A 17,380-nucleotide genomic window follows, 5' to 3' on the forward strand; every position below is an offset into this window, starting at 1 on the left:
GATGTATTTGACTCCATCTTTGATCCTCTTATTTCTCCCCTAGTATATTTAATCAAATGCCTCCTCAATGTCATACACTCCCTGGGTTAAAACAAAGATTCATTTGGTGTAACCTTTTGAATATTAGTCTAGAAAGCTAACTGCAGATGCTTACCAGGCTGGTTCTGTGGATAAATGCTCCGCACGGTAGGGTAGCTGGATTCAATTATTGTTCCCAGTTTGTGGTATCAGGACCCACCTGTGCACAGGGAGTGACTGTGTGACTTTATGTGGAGGAGTGAGACTTTTGTCCCCTGGAGGAGTCTGCTTAGTCCATGAAACAGTTTTAAGTAGATCTGAAGGGAATACTGTTTCTTGCCGTGTCATCAAAAGCAGTGGAAGGACATGAGTTTTCCAAAAAGAGAATGAAAAGAGAGGCACCTCTGTGTCGATGTTGAATCTGGTTTCAGTAAGTCGGAAGTCTGTCATTGCCTTAGATTGTTATTTCCAAATTTATTCCCTAATCCTACAGCCTGATTTTACGTGGAATTAAGGACTTCTGTGATGTCAAGATGTTTGATCTTATAGAAAGCTATAATTCATTCAGATGGTATATCTGAAGCCATTCCCTCGTGTTTCCTCAGCTGTGTCGAAAGCACTACTTAGCCTCCCTGCTGACACGTGAGACTGAATATCGATCCTAGATGTGCTTAACCGCCTTTCTGAAATGGCATGGTAGCTGTGCACCTCAATTTTAAACAGAATTACTGAGGTCACAGTAGAGATGACAGAACCTATAACATAGATCAGTGATGTGTACGATGCTACTAACTAAAGATTACCATTGAGTAGATCTTTTCTTTCTTCCAAGTGCTTGACTTTCTGGCTTGAGGAAAGATCTTACCTATCCATCAGATAGTACTGAAGCCAAAGATGTGCCTCTGAAGATTGATTCATGCATGGTGCCCCCTGTGGAAGGTCTCCCTGTTCTAGATCCAAAGAAATCTTGCTGCCTTTTGTCTTCATTCCTATGTACCTGTTAGAAAAGGTTGTAGGCCTTTCTACATCCTATGACCCTGGTAAGATGCATGTCATTGTAAGCGTGTTCTTCAGTGTGCACTCTGTTAAAGACATACACTGAGCACTTCAGTCAAGTGGTTCTATCAGATTCTGTCTCTGAATCCTTTCATTTTATGGAGAAGAGATTAAATAAGCTGACAGTGTTCACACAGTTACTATCTCACAGTCATGATTCTAGCCAGGCCTATTGACTCCACACTGTACTCTTCACTCCCGCACTGTTTTCCAGGGTGCTTTAGACATACAACAAAAAGAAGTAAGAGAATTTGTAGTCAGTCTTTGGTCTTACCAAAATCCAGAAAATGGTATGCATTACTCTATAATCCTAACATAATTCTGGTCTCGGAGATAGTGACTGTCTAGTAAGTGAATATCTTAGGATTTATTTGCTGAACTAGTTCAGTAATTATTGTGATTTTTTTCCTAAGATGGTATGCATTCTTCCCTCTTTCAAAAAAGTTTTAGAGGTACGAGCATTTAAGACAAGTTCTCAAGATTTCCCTGGTGGCCCAGGTCAGCCTTGCAGTGCAGGGGATGCAGATTCAATCCCTTGTGGGGAACTAAGAGCCCACATGCACTGCAGTGAAAGATCCCACGTGAGCATCAAAGATCCCGCATGCTACAACTAAGACCTGATGCAGCCAAATAAATACATATAAAAAAATAAAAATAAAACAAGTTCTCATCACTGTTCTCTCAATGAAAGCAAGGGTCTGTGTTAACAAATACCATAGCACCATAATGTCGAACCCTGCTACATCTGGAAGAGGTGTTAATCCTGTAGATATGATTACACTTATATGGTACAGAGTAACAGCATCACCCCCATAGTATTGCTTCCTGCATGTGCCCTCAGTCTGATGTGATCTGCCTGGAAGGCCTGGCTGAGGTATACATTGGTTTTCATTGCTCTCAGTAGGTATTGTTTTTGTGTCATTTGATGTGCCTTCCAGTGATGGATGGAGGGTTTCCCAGGTGGCGCTAGTGGTAAAGAACCTGGCTGTCAGTGCAGGAGACATAAGAGATGCAGGTTTGATCCCTGGGTCATGAAGATCCCCTGGAGAAGGCAATGGCACCCTACTCCAGTACTCTTGCCTGGAGAATCCCATGGACGGAGGAGCCTGGTAGGCTGTAGTCCATGAGGTCGCTAGGAGTCGGACATGACTGAGCGACTTCACTTTGACTTTTCACTTTCATGCATTGGAGAAGGAAATGGCAACCCACTCCAGTGTTCTTGCCTGGAGAATCCCAGGGACGGGGGAGCCTGGTGGGCTGCCGTCTATGGGGTCGCACAGAGTTGGACACAACTGAAGCGACGTAGCGGCAGCAGCAGCAAAGTGACTTAGCATGCACACAAAAGACCAGTGATGGAAGTCGTGTGTTTTGAGCTCATTTTGTATCAGGATGTATGTTGGGATGCCAGGAATCTAGGCTCAGTGGATAGTAGTGATGCTGGTGGTAATAGTGGTTTTAAGGTAAGTGATCCCAAGGTTTTCGCAGATGAAAAATCAGGATATGAGGAGAATTTAAGAAATGAATGAAGGGACTTCCCTGGCGTGCAGTGTATAAGAATCCACTTGCCAATGCAGAGGACACGATCCCTGCTCTGGGAAGATCCCACATGCCTTGGAGCACCTAAGCCTGTGCACAACTGCTGAGCCCATGCTCTAGAACCCATGCTCCAGAAGAAAACAGGCCACTGCAATGAGAAGCCCGCTCACCACAACAGAGTAGCCCCCACTCACTGCAACTAGAGAAAACCCAAATGTAGCAGGAAAAACTCAGTGCAACCAAAAATTATAAATTAATTAATTAATTTTTAAAAAGAGAAATGTATAAGATATAGACTCAAGTCAAGCTGGAAACCCAAATCACTCTTGCATAATTTGTGTGTTTCTCTCATAATCTCCAGGATGGTTTACATACATGATGTGCGTGTACCATTAAATTTTCCTCTAGAAGACATGATAACCAAGCAGTAAAAATGGCTTTTCCTGTGGAATTAAGCCTCAATTTAATATAATTCCATACATATGTCAGATGGGGCCTCCCGGGTGGCGCAGCGGTAAACAGTCCACCTGCCAGTACAGGAGATGCAAGAGACACAAGTTTGATCCCTGGGTTGGAAAGATCCCCTGGAAGAAGAAATGGCAACCCACTGCAGTATTCTTGCCTGGAAAATCCCATGAACAGAGGAGCCTGGTGGCCTGTAGTCCATGGAGTTGCAAAGAGTCAGACATGACTGAGCACCACCACCACCCTCAGATACCTTACTTACCAAATGTTAATGAAAATTTATAAATTAACTTTAAAAACTAAAATTGTTTAGTTCCCTTTAATTACATTTTGAAATCAAGCACATCTATTGAAATCAGCACACACCCTGAGCTCCAAGCTGACCTCTTGTTTCTTAAGCAACAAGCACAACTTTACCTGAATACTCAGACATAGAGTGAACAGTTTTGGCCAGTTTTGATTATGCCAATAAAATGTTTTTAATGATATGAAAATATTTATAAATTATATATGTATCTATGGGTGTTTGTTTAGAGGTATTTATACATATAATATGGGCTTCCCTGGTAGCTCAGCTGGTAAAGAATCAGCCTGCAATGCCGGAGACCCCAGTTCATTTCCTGGGTCCAGAAGATCACCTGGAGAAGGGATAGGCTATCCACTCCAGTATTCTTGCCTGGAAAATCCCCATGGACAGAAGAGCCTGGTGGGCTACAGTCCATGGGATTGCAACCAGTCAGACATGGCTAGGCGACTAAGTACAGCATACATATAATATACATATATATTCAGATATGGTAATTTGTATGCAATGAGTTGTTTGATTATGTTCAGGTCTTTTTGGATAGTATTTCACAGCACAGACTCAGATGTACTTAGCTGACAGGTTGAGCCTTGAAATGAGTTCTGAAATCTCACTCTCAACAGGAGGCTCCACATCATCCAGACTGAGCTTAATAGACTCGTGTGGAAGAGAGGGCAAGAAAAATGATACCTTATCTGTCTTTATCATGTGTTTTTCTTTTCCCTTTTAGGGAGAATAGACTGAATTTTCAATGATCAAAATGATTTGGAAATTCATTTTTCAGAACAAGCATGTTTCCTATTTTCTAATAATCACAGTTTTAAAATATTTAAAATACTTCCATGAATCTATGTAAAATAGTCTGTGAATCTTTATAATCAAAGCCAGGTCAGTCAGTCAGTCAGTTCAGTTGCTCAGTCATGTCTGACTCTTTAAGACCCCATGGACCACAGCATGCTAGGCCACCCTGTCCATCACCAACTCCCAGAGTTTACTCAAACTCATCTCCATTGACTCGATGATGCTATCCAACCGTCTCATCCTCTCTTGTCCCCTTCTCCTCCTGCCTTCAATCTTTCCCAGCATCAGGGTCTTTTCAAATGAGTCAGCTCTTCACATCAGGTGGCCAAAGTATTGGAGTTTCAGCTTCAACATCAGTCCTTCCAATGAACACTCAGGACTGATCTCTTTTAGGATGGACTGGATGGATCTTCTTGCAGTCCAAGGGACTCTCAGGAGTCTTCTCCAACACCACAGTTCAAAAGCATCAATTCTTCGGCACTCAGATTTCTTTATAATCGAATTCTCATATCCATACATGACTACTGGGAAAACCATAGCTTTGACTAGATGACCCTTGGTTGACAAAGTAATGTCTCTGCTTTTTAATATGCTGTCTAGGTTGGGGTTGGTCATAACTTTTCTTCCAAGGAGTAAGCGTCTTTTAATTTCATGGCTGCAGTCACCATCTGCAGTGATTTTAGAGCCCCCCAAAATAAAGTCAGCCACTGTTTCCACTGTTTCCCCATCTGATTGCCATGAAGTGATGGGACCAGATGCCATTTAGTTTTCTGAATGTTGAGCTTTAAGCCAACTTTTTCACTCTCCTCTTTCACTTTCATCCAAAGGCTCTTTAGTTCTTCTTCACTTTCTGCCATAAGGGTGGTATCATCTCCATATCTGAGGTGACTGATATTTCTCCTGGTAATCTTGATTCCAGCTTGTGCTTCATCCAGCTCAGCATTTCTCATGATGTACTCTGCATATAAGTTAAATAAGCAGGGTGAAAATATACAGCCTTGACGTACTCCTTTTCCTATTTGGAACCAGTCTGTTGTTCCATGTCCAGTTCTAACTGTTGCTTCCTGACCTGCATACAGATTTCTCAAGAGGCAGGTCAAGTGGTCTGGTGTTCCCATCTCTTTCAGAATTTTCCACAGTTTATTGTGATCCACACAGTCAAAGGCTTTGGCATAGTCCATAAAACAGAAGTAGATGTTTTTCTGGAACTCTCTTGCTTTTTTGATGATCCAGCAGATGTTGGCATTTTGATCTCTGGTTCCTCTGCCTTTTCTAAAACCAGCTTGAACATCTGGAAGTTCAAAGTTCACATATTGTTGAAGCCTGGCTTGGAGAATTTTGAGCATTATTTTACTAGCATGTGAGATGAGTGCAATTGTGCGGTAGTTTGAGCATTCTTTGGCATTGCCTTTCTTTGGGATTGGAATGAAAACTGACCTTTTCCAGTCCTGTGGCCACTGCTGAGTTTTCCAAATTTGCTGGTATATTGAGTGCAGCATTTTCACAGCATCATCTTTTAGGATTTGAAATAGTTCAACTGGAATTCCATCACCTCCACTAGCTTTGTTCGAAGTGATGCTTCCTCAGGCCCACTTGACTTCACATTCCAGGATGCCTGGCTCTAGGTGAGTGAGCACACCATCGTGATTAGCTGGGCCATGAAGATCTTTTTCGTACAGTTCTTCTGTGTATTCTTGCCACCTCTTCTTAATATTTTCTGCTTCTGTTAGGTCCATATCATTTCTGTCCTTTATTGAGCCCATCTTTGCATGAAATGTTCCTTTGGTATCTCGAATTTTCTTCAGGAGATCTCTAGTCTTCCCCATTCTATTGTTTTCCTCTATTTCTTTGCACTGATCACTGAGGAAGGCTTTCTTATCTCTCCTTGCTATTCTTTGGAACTCTGCATTCAAAAGGGTGTATCTTTCCTTTTCTTCTTTGCTTTTCTCTTGTCTTCTTTTCACAGCTATTTGTAAGGCCCCCTCAGACAGCCATTTTGCTTTTTTGCATTTCTTTTTCTTGGGGATGGTCTTGATCCCTGTCTCCTGTACAATGTCACGAACCTGTATTCATCATTCTTCAGGCACTCTGTCTATCAGATCTAGTCCCTTAAATCTATTTCTCACTTCCACTGTATAATCATAAGGGATTTGATTTAGGTCATACCTGAACGGTCTAGTGGTTTTCTCTACTTACTTCAATTTAAGTCTGAATTTGGCAATAAGGAGTTCATGATCTGAGCCACAGTCAGCTCCCGGTCTTGTTTTTGTTGACTGTATAGAGCTTCTCCATCTTTGGCTGCAAAGAATATAATCAATCTGATTTCGGTGTTGACCATCTGATGATGTCCATGTGTAGTCTTCTCTTGTGTTGTTGGAAGAGAGTGTTTGCTATGACTAGTGCGTTCTCTTGGCAAAACTCTATTAGCCTTTGCCCTGCTTCATTCCATATTCCAAGGTCAAATTTGCCTGTTACTCCAGGTGTTTCTTGACTTCCTACTTTTGCATTCCAGTCCCCTATAATGAAAAAGACATCTTTTTTGGGTGTTAGTTCCAAAAGGTCTTATAGGTCTTCATAGAACCATTCAACTTTAGCTTCTTCAGCATTACTGGTCAGGACATAGATTTGGATTACTGTGATATTGAATGGTTTGCCTTGGAAACGAACCAGGTACATTATATAAATGTTAATGTGAGCTTTGCAATGTATCCCCATGCTCCCTTACTCTTCAAACCTTATATTTGTAAAGCATTTTATTGATGTTAATTTCACATATATTACCTTATTCATTCCTCATAATAATTGCCTGTGGCATAAATATTATCTCTGTGATTTTATAGGTGAGGTGGGCTTAGAGAAGTTACTTTGTCCAAGGTCACACATGTCCAGGCCCAGAGTTTCCCCACTGCCAGGGAGAGAGGCAGTCTGCTTATTGCCTCTCTATGATTATTTTTTGTATTATTATGAAACAGCATAAATGAATTAATCAGTCTTAGGAAGGGAACATCTCATCCTGTTATAAGATTTAAAAAAGGTTCCTGTGTGGGTTCTGGAGGATTCTGTTCCAAGGTGCTTGAAAGGCCATCAAGTCTGGAAATACATGGCATTTTGTCCCTCTTGGAGTCCACCTCTCTTACCTCCCATCTCCATGGGCTTCCAGAATTTAGCCAGGGAAAAGGAGAGCAGTGTAACAAATGTCATGTGTGTCCTGAACTCTCACACAGTTATACAGAATGATTTTAATCCTTCAAAACAATAAACAGAACTTGTTAAAAATTAGTATCTCAAAACTCAATACAGATCTATATTACAGTAATTTTACAGGCTCTTTTACAAAGGAAAAATACTCTGATATTTTATTAGAGAATAGTAAAAATGTTTAAAGCATGTGATAAATTATGTTTGTCATTTTGAACTTATCTTTTATCCAGTGACTTCAATGTAGCATGACGAACCATGAAATTTTTTTTTTAATTGTGAAAATGATAAGAGGCAGTGTCCAGTTGATTGCATGAAACCCCAATACCAATGTTGCAGTCAGAGTCTTTGGTTGAGATTTTTAATTAAAACAAAAAGTTTCTGTTATTAAGAATTTTTTAGGTACAAATATACTAGTTTCATTTTATTCACTGCCTTTTTGTTTAAAAAGTATGTCTAGAAGAATATACTTACTCAAGTATATTGAGGTATTTATGGCTTTTTCTTAGCAGAAAATGTGGGCATTTTCCACCTCCAATTCCTATTGACATTTGTTCCACAACTGTATGGCATTTTTACTTGTGGTAGAAAAAAAAATGTGTATGCTGTTAGAGGTACATAATCTAATGATGGCTTAGGTTTCTGTCATCTCTGTAAATATGGTTTTATCCAAAGGTATTTGATTTGATGTATTTTTTAAAATCTGTGATTTGAATGCGTATTTTAAAAGTTTGCCCTGCGCAAAGGACAATATTAACATATGTGTTCTCTTCTCAAATGAAATTTGAATTTTTCCTAGATAGATAGATCCACACACACATACACCTCATAAGATATATAGAACAGAAGGTATATATGTTTGTGTATGCAATCCTCACAGTAGTCCTATGAGGTAAGTACTATTATATGTATCTTATATGTATTATATAGATATATTGGAAGAGTGCTGCTGCTGCCAAGTCGCTTCAGTCGTGTCCGACTCTGTGCGACCCCATGGACTGCAGCCCACCAGGCTCCCCCGTCCCTGGGATTCTCCAGGCAAGAACACTGGAGTGGGCTGCCATTTCCTTCTCCAATGCATGAAAGTGAAAAAATAAAGTGAAGTCGCTCAGTCGTGTCCGACCCCTAGCGACCCCATGGACTGCAGCCCACCAGGCCCCTCTGTCCATGGGATTCTCCAGGCAAGAACACTGGAGTGGGCTGCCATTTCCTTCTCCAATGCATGAAAGTGAAAAAATAAAGTGAAGTCGCTCAGTCGTGTCCGACTCTGTGCGACCCCATGGACTGCAGCCCACCAGGCTCCCCCGTCCCTGGGATTCTCCAGGCAAGAACACTGGAGTGGGCTGCCATTTCCTTCTCCAATGCATGAAAGTGAAAAAATAAAGTGAAATCGCTCAGTCGTGTCCGACCCCTAGCGACCCCATGGACTGCAGCCCACCAGGCCATTGGAGAAGGCAATGGCAACCCACTCCAGTACTCTTGCCTGGAAAATCCCATGGACAGAGGGGCCTGGTGGGCTGCAGTCCATGGGGTCGCTAGGGGTCGGACACGACTGAGGGACTTCACTTTGACTTTTCACTTTCATGCATTGGAGAAGGAAATGGCAACCCACTCCAGTGTTCTTGCCTGGAGAATCCCAGGGACAGGGGAGCCTGGTGGCCTGCCATCTCAGGGGTCGCACAGAGCCGGACACAACTGAAGCAACTTAGCAGCAGCAGTAGCAGGCACATGTAAGTACTATATATGGGGTTGTCTTTGTTGCTATTGCTATTATTATTATATTATTATTACTATTTTAATATTGAGACACACTACCATTCTAATTGTGTCTTCACCTGTGAATTCATATGATGGAGGAAATAACTAAAAATTCTCTTATTTCCACTTCCTTCCATTTTTGCCAAAATAAGACATTTAATTAAGGTCATTAGATCAATAGATTAAGTAATTAAGATCAGTAGATTTTTTTTCCTGTAGATTCCTATAGATTCTTTTAAATAATTTGTCATTCTAGTTCAGTTTAGTTCAGTCACTCAGTCGTGTCCAACTCTTTGCAACCCTATGGACTGCAGCACACCAGGATACGCTGTCCATCACCACTTCCCAAAGCTTGCTCAAACTCATATCCATCAAGTTGGTGATGCCATTCAACCATCTCATCCTCTGTCGTCCCCTTCTCCTGCCTTCAATCTTTCCACATCAGGGTCTTTTCCAATGAGTCAGTTCTTTGCATCAGGTGGCCAAAGTATTGGAGCTTTAGCTTCAGCATCAGTTCTTCCAATGAATATTCAGGACTGATTTCCTTTAGGATTGACTGGTTTGGTCTCCTTGCAGTCCAAGGGACTCTCAAGAGTCTTCTACAACACCACAGTTCAAAAGCATCAATTCTTTGGCGTTCAGCTTTCTTTATGGTCCAACTCTCACATCCATACATGACTACTCGAAAAACCATAGCTTTGACTAGACGGACCTTTGTCGCCAAAGTGATATCTCTGCTTTTTAATAAGTAAATAAGTCATTCTAAGTAAAATAAGTCATTCTAAGTAAAGAGGAAATTTTTATGTTGTTTGTGATACATTTCACAGTTTATTGTATTAAAGAAAGGTTTTAATTACTGTTTTTCATTTTGTACCAAGTCTTGCCACTCAGAAGCTGGCAAAACCATTCAGTTGAAGCACAGTCAGCTTGAATCTTAAAGTGGCGTGGCACCTTGGAGACAGCCTTGTCCCACCTCCCTCTTCAGCTTAGAGTTTCATTTATACCTTCTCTGATGTGGGCATCAAGTTTCTGAGGACTTTCAATGATAGGGAGTTTACAGCTTGTCAAAAAAAATTATTCGTTGTTAGACAACTCTAGTCTTTTGAAAGGTCTTTCTTACTTGTAATTGAAATTGAAGCTTCCCAGAAATTTCACCTGATTGCTCTTTGTTCTGTTCCCTGAAGCATATAAAACAGGACTGCTCCTTCTTCCATTTAATTGCTTTGGTAGTTTGAGGATGGGTTTAATATCTTCCTTTAACCCTTTCCTCCAGGTTAAGCATTCCTTAGATGACACGTTTCCAAATACTTCTTCATCCTCATGCTGGACCCTATCTATCTTGTGAGTGTCTCTCTTGAGACATGGCACCCAGGATTTGAACATAGTTTTCTAAAAATGATTAGCTATCAAAGACTGCAGTGAGACTGTTCTTGCCTGTCTTTTGGACATGTGCATCTGTTTATACTGCCAAGGTTTGCGTTTGCTTTTTTTTAGTATCTGCGTCACAGTTTTGGCTTATATACAGAATGTCGTTATCAAAGATTCTCAGCATTTTTCTATGAGTCACTGCCAAACTGGGGTTTACATTTTTATAATTAGTTTATGAAACCTAAATGCTCAACTATACGGTTGCCCTGTTCCATTTCATCTGGCTAGTATCAGTCCATTGCTCAACATGTCAAAACCATTAAAATTTTGATGCTGTCCATGTGTTAGCTTTCTCTCTTGACTGTGTGACATCTGAAAATTAAAATTTAACCTGCATTTCTTCTCCATCATCTTTCAATCACTGTGATAAGGGAAAGGAACCAAGTACTGAGTCTTGCAGTACAATACCAGGTATCACCTTTCTGCTCAATATAAATCCACTGCTAAACATTTTCTAGGAATAGTTGTTTTACATATTTGAATCCATATTACCAAACTCTAATACAGATCCTGTTTCTCTGTCTTATCCATGATGAATATCTGAATGTACTTTACTATTTCTGAAGCTAGCAGTCAAGTTAATATCAAAAGAAAAATGAGATTGTTCTGTTATAATGTGCTCATTGTGACCTATCTATCCTGGGGCTGTGATCACCACTGCTTTTTCTCTAGAGTTCACAATCGGTCTATTAACCTCTTCTGGATTTTTGCCATAATTTTTATAAGTTCATGGATCTGTGTTACAGAATGCACATTTGTTCTCATTTTTTTGTCCAGTATTGGAAGGCATTAGTCATTTGACTCCCATTTCTGACATTTCTCACAGTCTTTCAGTAGCTGGGAAGGACAGTTATATGCATTCCAAGCATATGAGAGCAGGACAGAGGTGGATGGGTGCGTCTGTGAAGGTGCTCTAGACCAGGAACTACATCTTCAGAGGAAGATGACGTGAGGAGGAAGGCAAAGAAGGAAGTGTCAGAGAATGAAAACTGGACAGGAACATCAGGTACAGGAAGTGAGAAAGCTGCACAGCTGTTTGTCTTAGAGGATAATACAATGTTTAGAATGAGAAGAGTGGGTGGGCTTGGAAAGCTAAGGACACCAAAAGCCAAGATGGTAGCTGTATCCAAGGTTCCCTGACAAGCTGTAATGGGCTATTTGAATGCATAATATCTTATGCATCATCTTTAAAGGCCAATCTTTGTGGAATTTAGTCTTTACAATTTTGAACTCATTCTTCAGTTGTTCTATTTCCTTTGTCTTCTTTTAATAGTACGTTATCTTTTGCAAATATTTGTACATACTTGCTCTTACTCAGCATACAGCCTTTACATTTCAAAGCCCCTCATTTTTGTCATCATCTCCTCCCCGTACTGCCCCTGTGAATGCCCATCACACTTCAGCAGGTTTTGATAAGGTTGTTTGTTTCTGAACATTTTCTATGAGGCATCCTGGTGACAGTACAAACCTATTGGTGGAGTCCTACACAATTTTTACAGCTTTCTGCCTCTCTTTCTGTCAGCTCCTTCAAGCCAGGGATAGGACCCGATCTCCACGGTGGCTCTCTGTGCAGTGGAGGGGTTGGTAGGCTCCTCCTTTTACACCCATGCCTTCTCAAATGTGAGTCCTGAGAGAGTTTTTTCAGCAGCCATTATTTTGTTCACTTTCATAATTAATTATGACTATTGTTGGAGCTTAGTTTTTCAGTAGCTTCTGTCACCCTTGAACTGTATTTCCAGTTATAGATTCTTGGAATCATGGCCATCTTTTCACTAACTCACTTTTGCAATGCACTTTCCTAACACACAGTCCAGGTGTCCAAACCCACACCTGCTAGTCCTTTCTAAGGACTGATTCTAATACCAGTGAAAGTGTTAGTTGCGTAGTCATGTCTGACTCTTTGCGACCCCATCGACTGTAGTCCCATCGACTGTAGTCTGTCAGGCTCCTCTGTCCATGGAATTCTCCAGGCAAGGATACTGGAGTGGGTTGCCATTCCCTGCTCCAGGGGATCTTCCCAACCCAGGGACTGAACCCAGGTGGCCCACATTGTGGGCAGATTCTTTACCATCTGAGCCACCAGAGAAGCCGATTCTAATACCAGGATGCCATTAATTTTTTGTTAATCCCTATCACATTTATAGCCAGTTATGCTGACATAACTAAGCAAAAGTGCTTCTTCTCTCTTCTGATACATAAGATTATCAGTCAGGCACACCAAGAATTTGTCAACCATAGAATGCAAGTTTTAGCAGCTGTTCACAGGTTGAAGCTCCATGTCATTACTGCATCGTACCTTTCTTCCAGCTTATAATCTCTATTAAGCAAGCATGGTCCACTCCTACCTCTTGGCTGGGAGGTATGTGGTCTCTTCCCCTAATAGCATGGCTTCTGTTTGTTTTCTTTCATCCTCATCCAGCTGTTTTCAACCACTAAAAACAAACCCAAAACTTTACATTGTTTCATACTCCCTTACTGTGTTATACAGGTTCTTCAGAACACAGTCTAACCTGTGTTCCAGATGGGTTTTAGTATCCCTGTTCTGGTTGGGTGAAATAAAACTTGGGGTTATTTCCAAGTCTTTTCCAGTGCTATAGGCTGGAAGAGCTCGGGATGTGCAGAAATGAAACCCAGGCCATTTCTCAAATTTGCTGTTGACTCTTGTCCATGCCACTTAGCCTCGCTCATCCAGTATCTTCTCCTGCAAAACGAGGTGAGAAGACAGTGCCTGGGGTTTCTTCTAGCTCTAAAGTCTTCCTCTGTTTTCATCGGACGGAAGGAGCTGCTGCCTCCTCATCTTCTAAAGCTACCGAGACCCTGTGGCAGGGGCTTGTCTTTAATTTTCAGAGGACTTTCAAACCAAATAGTTTTCAGAGGCTTACAATGATTTCTTAAAATGGTCTCATAAAAGATACATTTGTCACTGAAAAGTGATACCTTTTGATAAATACTAATAATAATGCACTTAATTTTAAGTACTATGCATTCTCTTCTCTCTGTGTTAATATCTTTAATGGATCCTCTATCAGGCAATTTGGACTTAATTTATTTCAGGTGATACTGTACTTATACAACTATTCAGTTCACTTAATTAGAGGTTCAATTAAATTATTGCCCTAAAGTGCTAAATCATGGAAATAAATGCAAAATGATAATTCACCTTTTTGTATTTTTTTAATTTATCCTACAGCTAAAGTGGTTTTCAGGTCATAAAGGCCAGAATGGGCTTATGAGCATTTTAGCCACATCCTAATGTGGAAAGTTGTATTTGTGCATCAGTTGGGAATTTGCCCAGTCAAAATGTAGGTGAAGGCAAAAGTGAAAAGAATTTTTTTTATTGTGGTCTTTTCTCTTGCAGCTATAAGAACCAACATCCTGGGTCCAATCCCTCCAGGTTCCACTCAGCCCTCCCTGGTTCTGCAGCCCAATGACAAGTCCTCTAACAAGCAGTCCTGGGAGGCAGCAACTGTGTCTCTTTCTGTACCTCTAGCCCCTACTATATAGCTATGGCATGCTATGCTAAGTCACTTCAGTCGTGTCCAACTCTGTGCGACCCCATAGACGGCAGCCCACCAGGCTCCCCCGTCCCTGGGATTCTCCAGGCAAGAACACTGGAGTGGGTTGCCATTTCCTTCTCCAATGCATGAAAGTGAAAAGTGAGGAGATGGAAATGGCAACCCGCTCCAGTATTCTTGCCTGGGAAATCCCATGGACAGAAGAGCCTGGCAGGCTATACTCCATGGGGTCTCAAGAGTCAGACACGACTTAGTGACTAAAACACCTAAACTCTTCATTCCCATCTCAGCCCCATAATCACTGATCTACTTTCTGTGTAAGTTTGTGTCTGGCTTCTTTTCATTTCACATAACGTCTTTGATGTTCATCCACGTTGCATTGTTTATCAATATTTCATTTTTTAGTGCTTTTTAAAATCCATCCATTGATAGTTGGATTTTTCTCTACTTTTTGGCTACTGTGAATAAAAGTGCTATAAATATCAAAAAAAAAAAAGAAAGAAAGAAAGTGAAAAGTGAAAGTGAAGTCGCTCAGTCGTGTCTGACTCTTAGCGACCCCATGGACTGCAGCGTACCAGGCTCCTCCGTCCATGGGATTTTCCAGGCAAGAGTACTGGAGTGGGGTGCCATTGCCTTCTCCGAGGTATGGCATAGAGGTGCCCAATAAATGCTTGCTGAATTTAATTTGATCACCACAAAGACAACAGTTTGCAAGTGTGGTTAAAACAGTATAAATCCAACATGATAATTTTAAAATATCATCGCTCCAAATACATGTCCCAGTGAGTGAGGTACTCCCAAATCTGGTTAATCATTGAGTTACCTAAGAAGTATTTTTTTAAGGCCTTACTGAATCCATCTCCAGGAATGAGGTCTAGGTATCTGTATGTTAAAGCTCCCCAGGTGAATCTTATAATCAGCCAGGTTTATGAACTCCAGTTTAATGTGTCTTGTGTATTTTTGTATTTTGCTGTATTTGTATTTTTGTATTATTTTTTTGTATATTATTTTTATATTATTTGTATTTTGTATATTTGTATTTTCTGTTTTTGTATTTTTCTATATTTTCCAATATTGTATTTTTCTGGATGAACTCATGGCCTATTCTAATTTATAGTAAAAATGAATCTCCGTTATGCCCTATTAATTATATCTGAAGGATTTCCTTTGAACCAGTAGTTTATGTTTAGTTGGTGAAAGTGTATACAGATGCCTATGAAGAAGAATATTAATGCCTTCCATGAAGGATTAGATTACCAGTGAGTCCTGAAATGGGACTTTTACACATGGAAGCTGTTAGGTCCTTGGTATGCAACATCTTGTGAGCCAGCTCTGTGGAGAGCAGATTGGAGTATTAACTGGAAGTAGAATAGTCATTGGGAAGGAGAAATTAACTCTTTTTAGGGCATGAGTAACTTTTAGAGATGTCCTCCTGGGTGCTTGTGTGTGTTCAGTTGCTCAGCTGTCTGACTCTTTGTGACCCCATGGACTGTAGCCCATCAGGCTCCTCTGTCCATGGGATTTCACAGGCAAGTATACTGGAGTGGGTTGCCATTTCCTACACCAGGGGATCTCCCTGACTTAGGGACTGAACCTCGTCTCCTGCGTTGGCAGGTGGGTTCTGTACCACTGAGCCACCAGTGAAGCCCTCCTGAGTGCTGTTTTGCCCTAATCTGAATTACCCTTCATTGTAGGATTAAATGGGCTTCTCAGGAGGTGCTAGTGGTAAAGAACCCGCCTACCAATGCAGGAGGGCATGGCAACCTACTCAAGTATTCTTGCCTGGAGAATCCCATGGACAGAAGAGCATGGCAGGCTACCATGGGGTTGCAAAGAGTCTGACATGACTAAGCAACTTGGCATACACACACGTAGGATTAAATACCATACCCCACCAGGCTCCTCTGTCCATAAAATTCTCCAGGCAAGAAAACTTAGTGGGTTGCAATTTCTTTCTCTAGGGGATCTTCCCAACCCAGAGAGTGAACCCAGGTCTCCTGCATTGCAGGCAGATTCTTTACCATCTGAGTCACCAGGGAAGCCCACTAAATGCCATGTAAGTCAGCATCAAATATTCAATGGAGCCTGACTGAATAAAGTTTATAGACTAACAAACTCTGCATAGCAATCAGAGAAATGCAGAATGTAGAACACTGTACAACATAGCTTGGTCCTTTCAAAATGGCAATACAGTATGGGGAGGAAGAAATTTAAAGTGTCATAACAAATGAATGAAGTGTGTGAACCAGGATTTATTAGTTTCAGGGAAGGGGGTAGGGTGGGCGTTGAAAGGCTAAAAAAGAAATTTTGGAGCCAGTTGGGAAAACTTACAGGTAGACTAGATATTACATAATAGAAGAGTATTACTGTTAACTTCCCGAGCTCTGATAATAGAGTTCTGACCGTGTAAGAAAATGTTCTTATCTTAGGAGATACTTCTCAAAACAAGGGTAAAGCATCCTACAGCTTGTGGTGCATCCAAGTCATGTCCTGCCAGCTCAGAGCCAATTGTTAAATATTTAAGAATTTTGTGATTCTGCAACCATTGGTAGCTTGAAATCCACCATGATGGGAGTATGCAAACCACAAAATCTACAAGTAGGGCTTTTTCCTCCTCTAGAAAATTAATTTCTCCTCTGGAGAGTAATTAAGCAGCTTACCACTGCTTACAGCTTACTTTCAAATGATTCAGAGATAGGACAAAAATAACAAAGTATTAATGATTGTTGAGTCTCGGTAGAGGATATGTGTTCTGTTAGTCCAGGAGTCACAGACTTCCTGTAAAGGCCAAAGTGTAAATATTTTAGGCTTTGCAATTTATACAGTCTCTGTGGCAGCTGTTCAACTCTGCATCTCTGCCGTTACAGCACAGAAGCAACCATAGACAATACTTAAATGAATGGGCATGTTATGTTCCAATAGAACTTAATTTATAAAAACAGGGAAGCCACATTTGGTCTGAGGCTCAGTTCAGTCACTCAGTCGTGTCCGACTCTTTGCAGCCCCATGGACTGTAGCACGCCAGGCTTCCCTGTCCATCACCAACTCCTGGAGCTTGCTCAAACTCATGTCCATCGAGTCAGTGATGCCATCTAACCATCTCATCCTCTGTCATCCCCTTCTCTCCCTGCCTTCAATCTTTCCAGCATCAGGGTCTTTTCCAATGAGTCAGTTCTTCACATCAGGTGGCCAAAGTATTGGAGCTTCAGCTTCAGCATCAGTCCTTCTGATCTGAGCCTCTGGTCTGAGGCTATAGGTTGCCAACTCCTGTGCTAGTCTTTCAACTTTTCTGTACTTTTAA

At 41.1% G+C, this 17,380-nt stretch overlaps 1 protein-coding gene across 5 annotated transcripts in view; it reads left to right on the forward strand.

Moving 5' to 3' along the window:
• Positions 1-17,380, forward strand: part of PDSS2 (decaprenyl diphosphate synthase subunit 2) — a 286,547-nt gene that overhangs the window by 243,552 nt on the left and 25,615 nt on the right. Inside the window, exon 8 of one of the 5 annotated variants that reach the window (XM_070796007.1) lies at positions 16,041-16,135. The exons of the other annotated variants lie outside the window; for them this stretch is intronic. Within the exon in view, the coding sequence (XP_070652108.1) occupies positions 16,041-16,135 (95 nt within the window). The remainder of the gene's footprint in view (positions 1-16,040; positions 16,136-17,380) is intronic. 5 annotated transcript variants of the gene reach the window in all.

Source organism: Bos indicus, chromosome 9, assembly GCF_029378745.1.
Source record: "Bos indicus isolate NIAB-ARS_2022 breed Sahiwal x Tharparkar chromosome 9, NIAB-ARS_B.indTharparkar_mat_pri_1.0, whole genome shotgun sequence".
Classification (NCBI taxonomy): Eukaryota; Metazoa; Chordata; class Mammalia; order Artiodactyla; family Bovidae; genus Bos; species Bos indicus.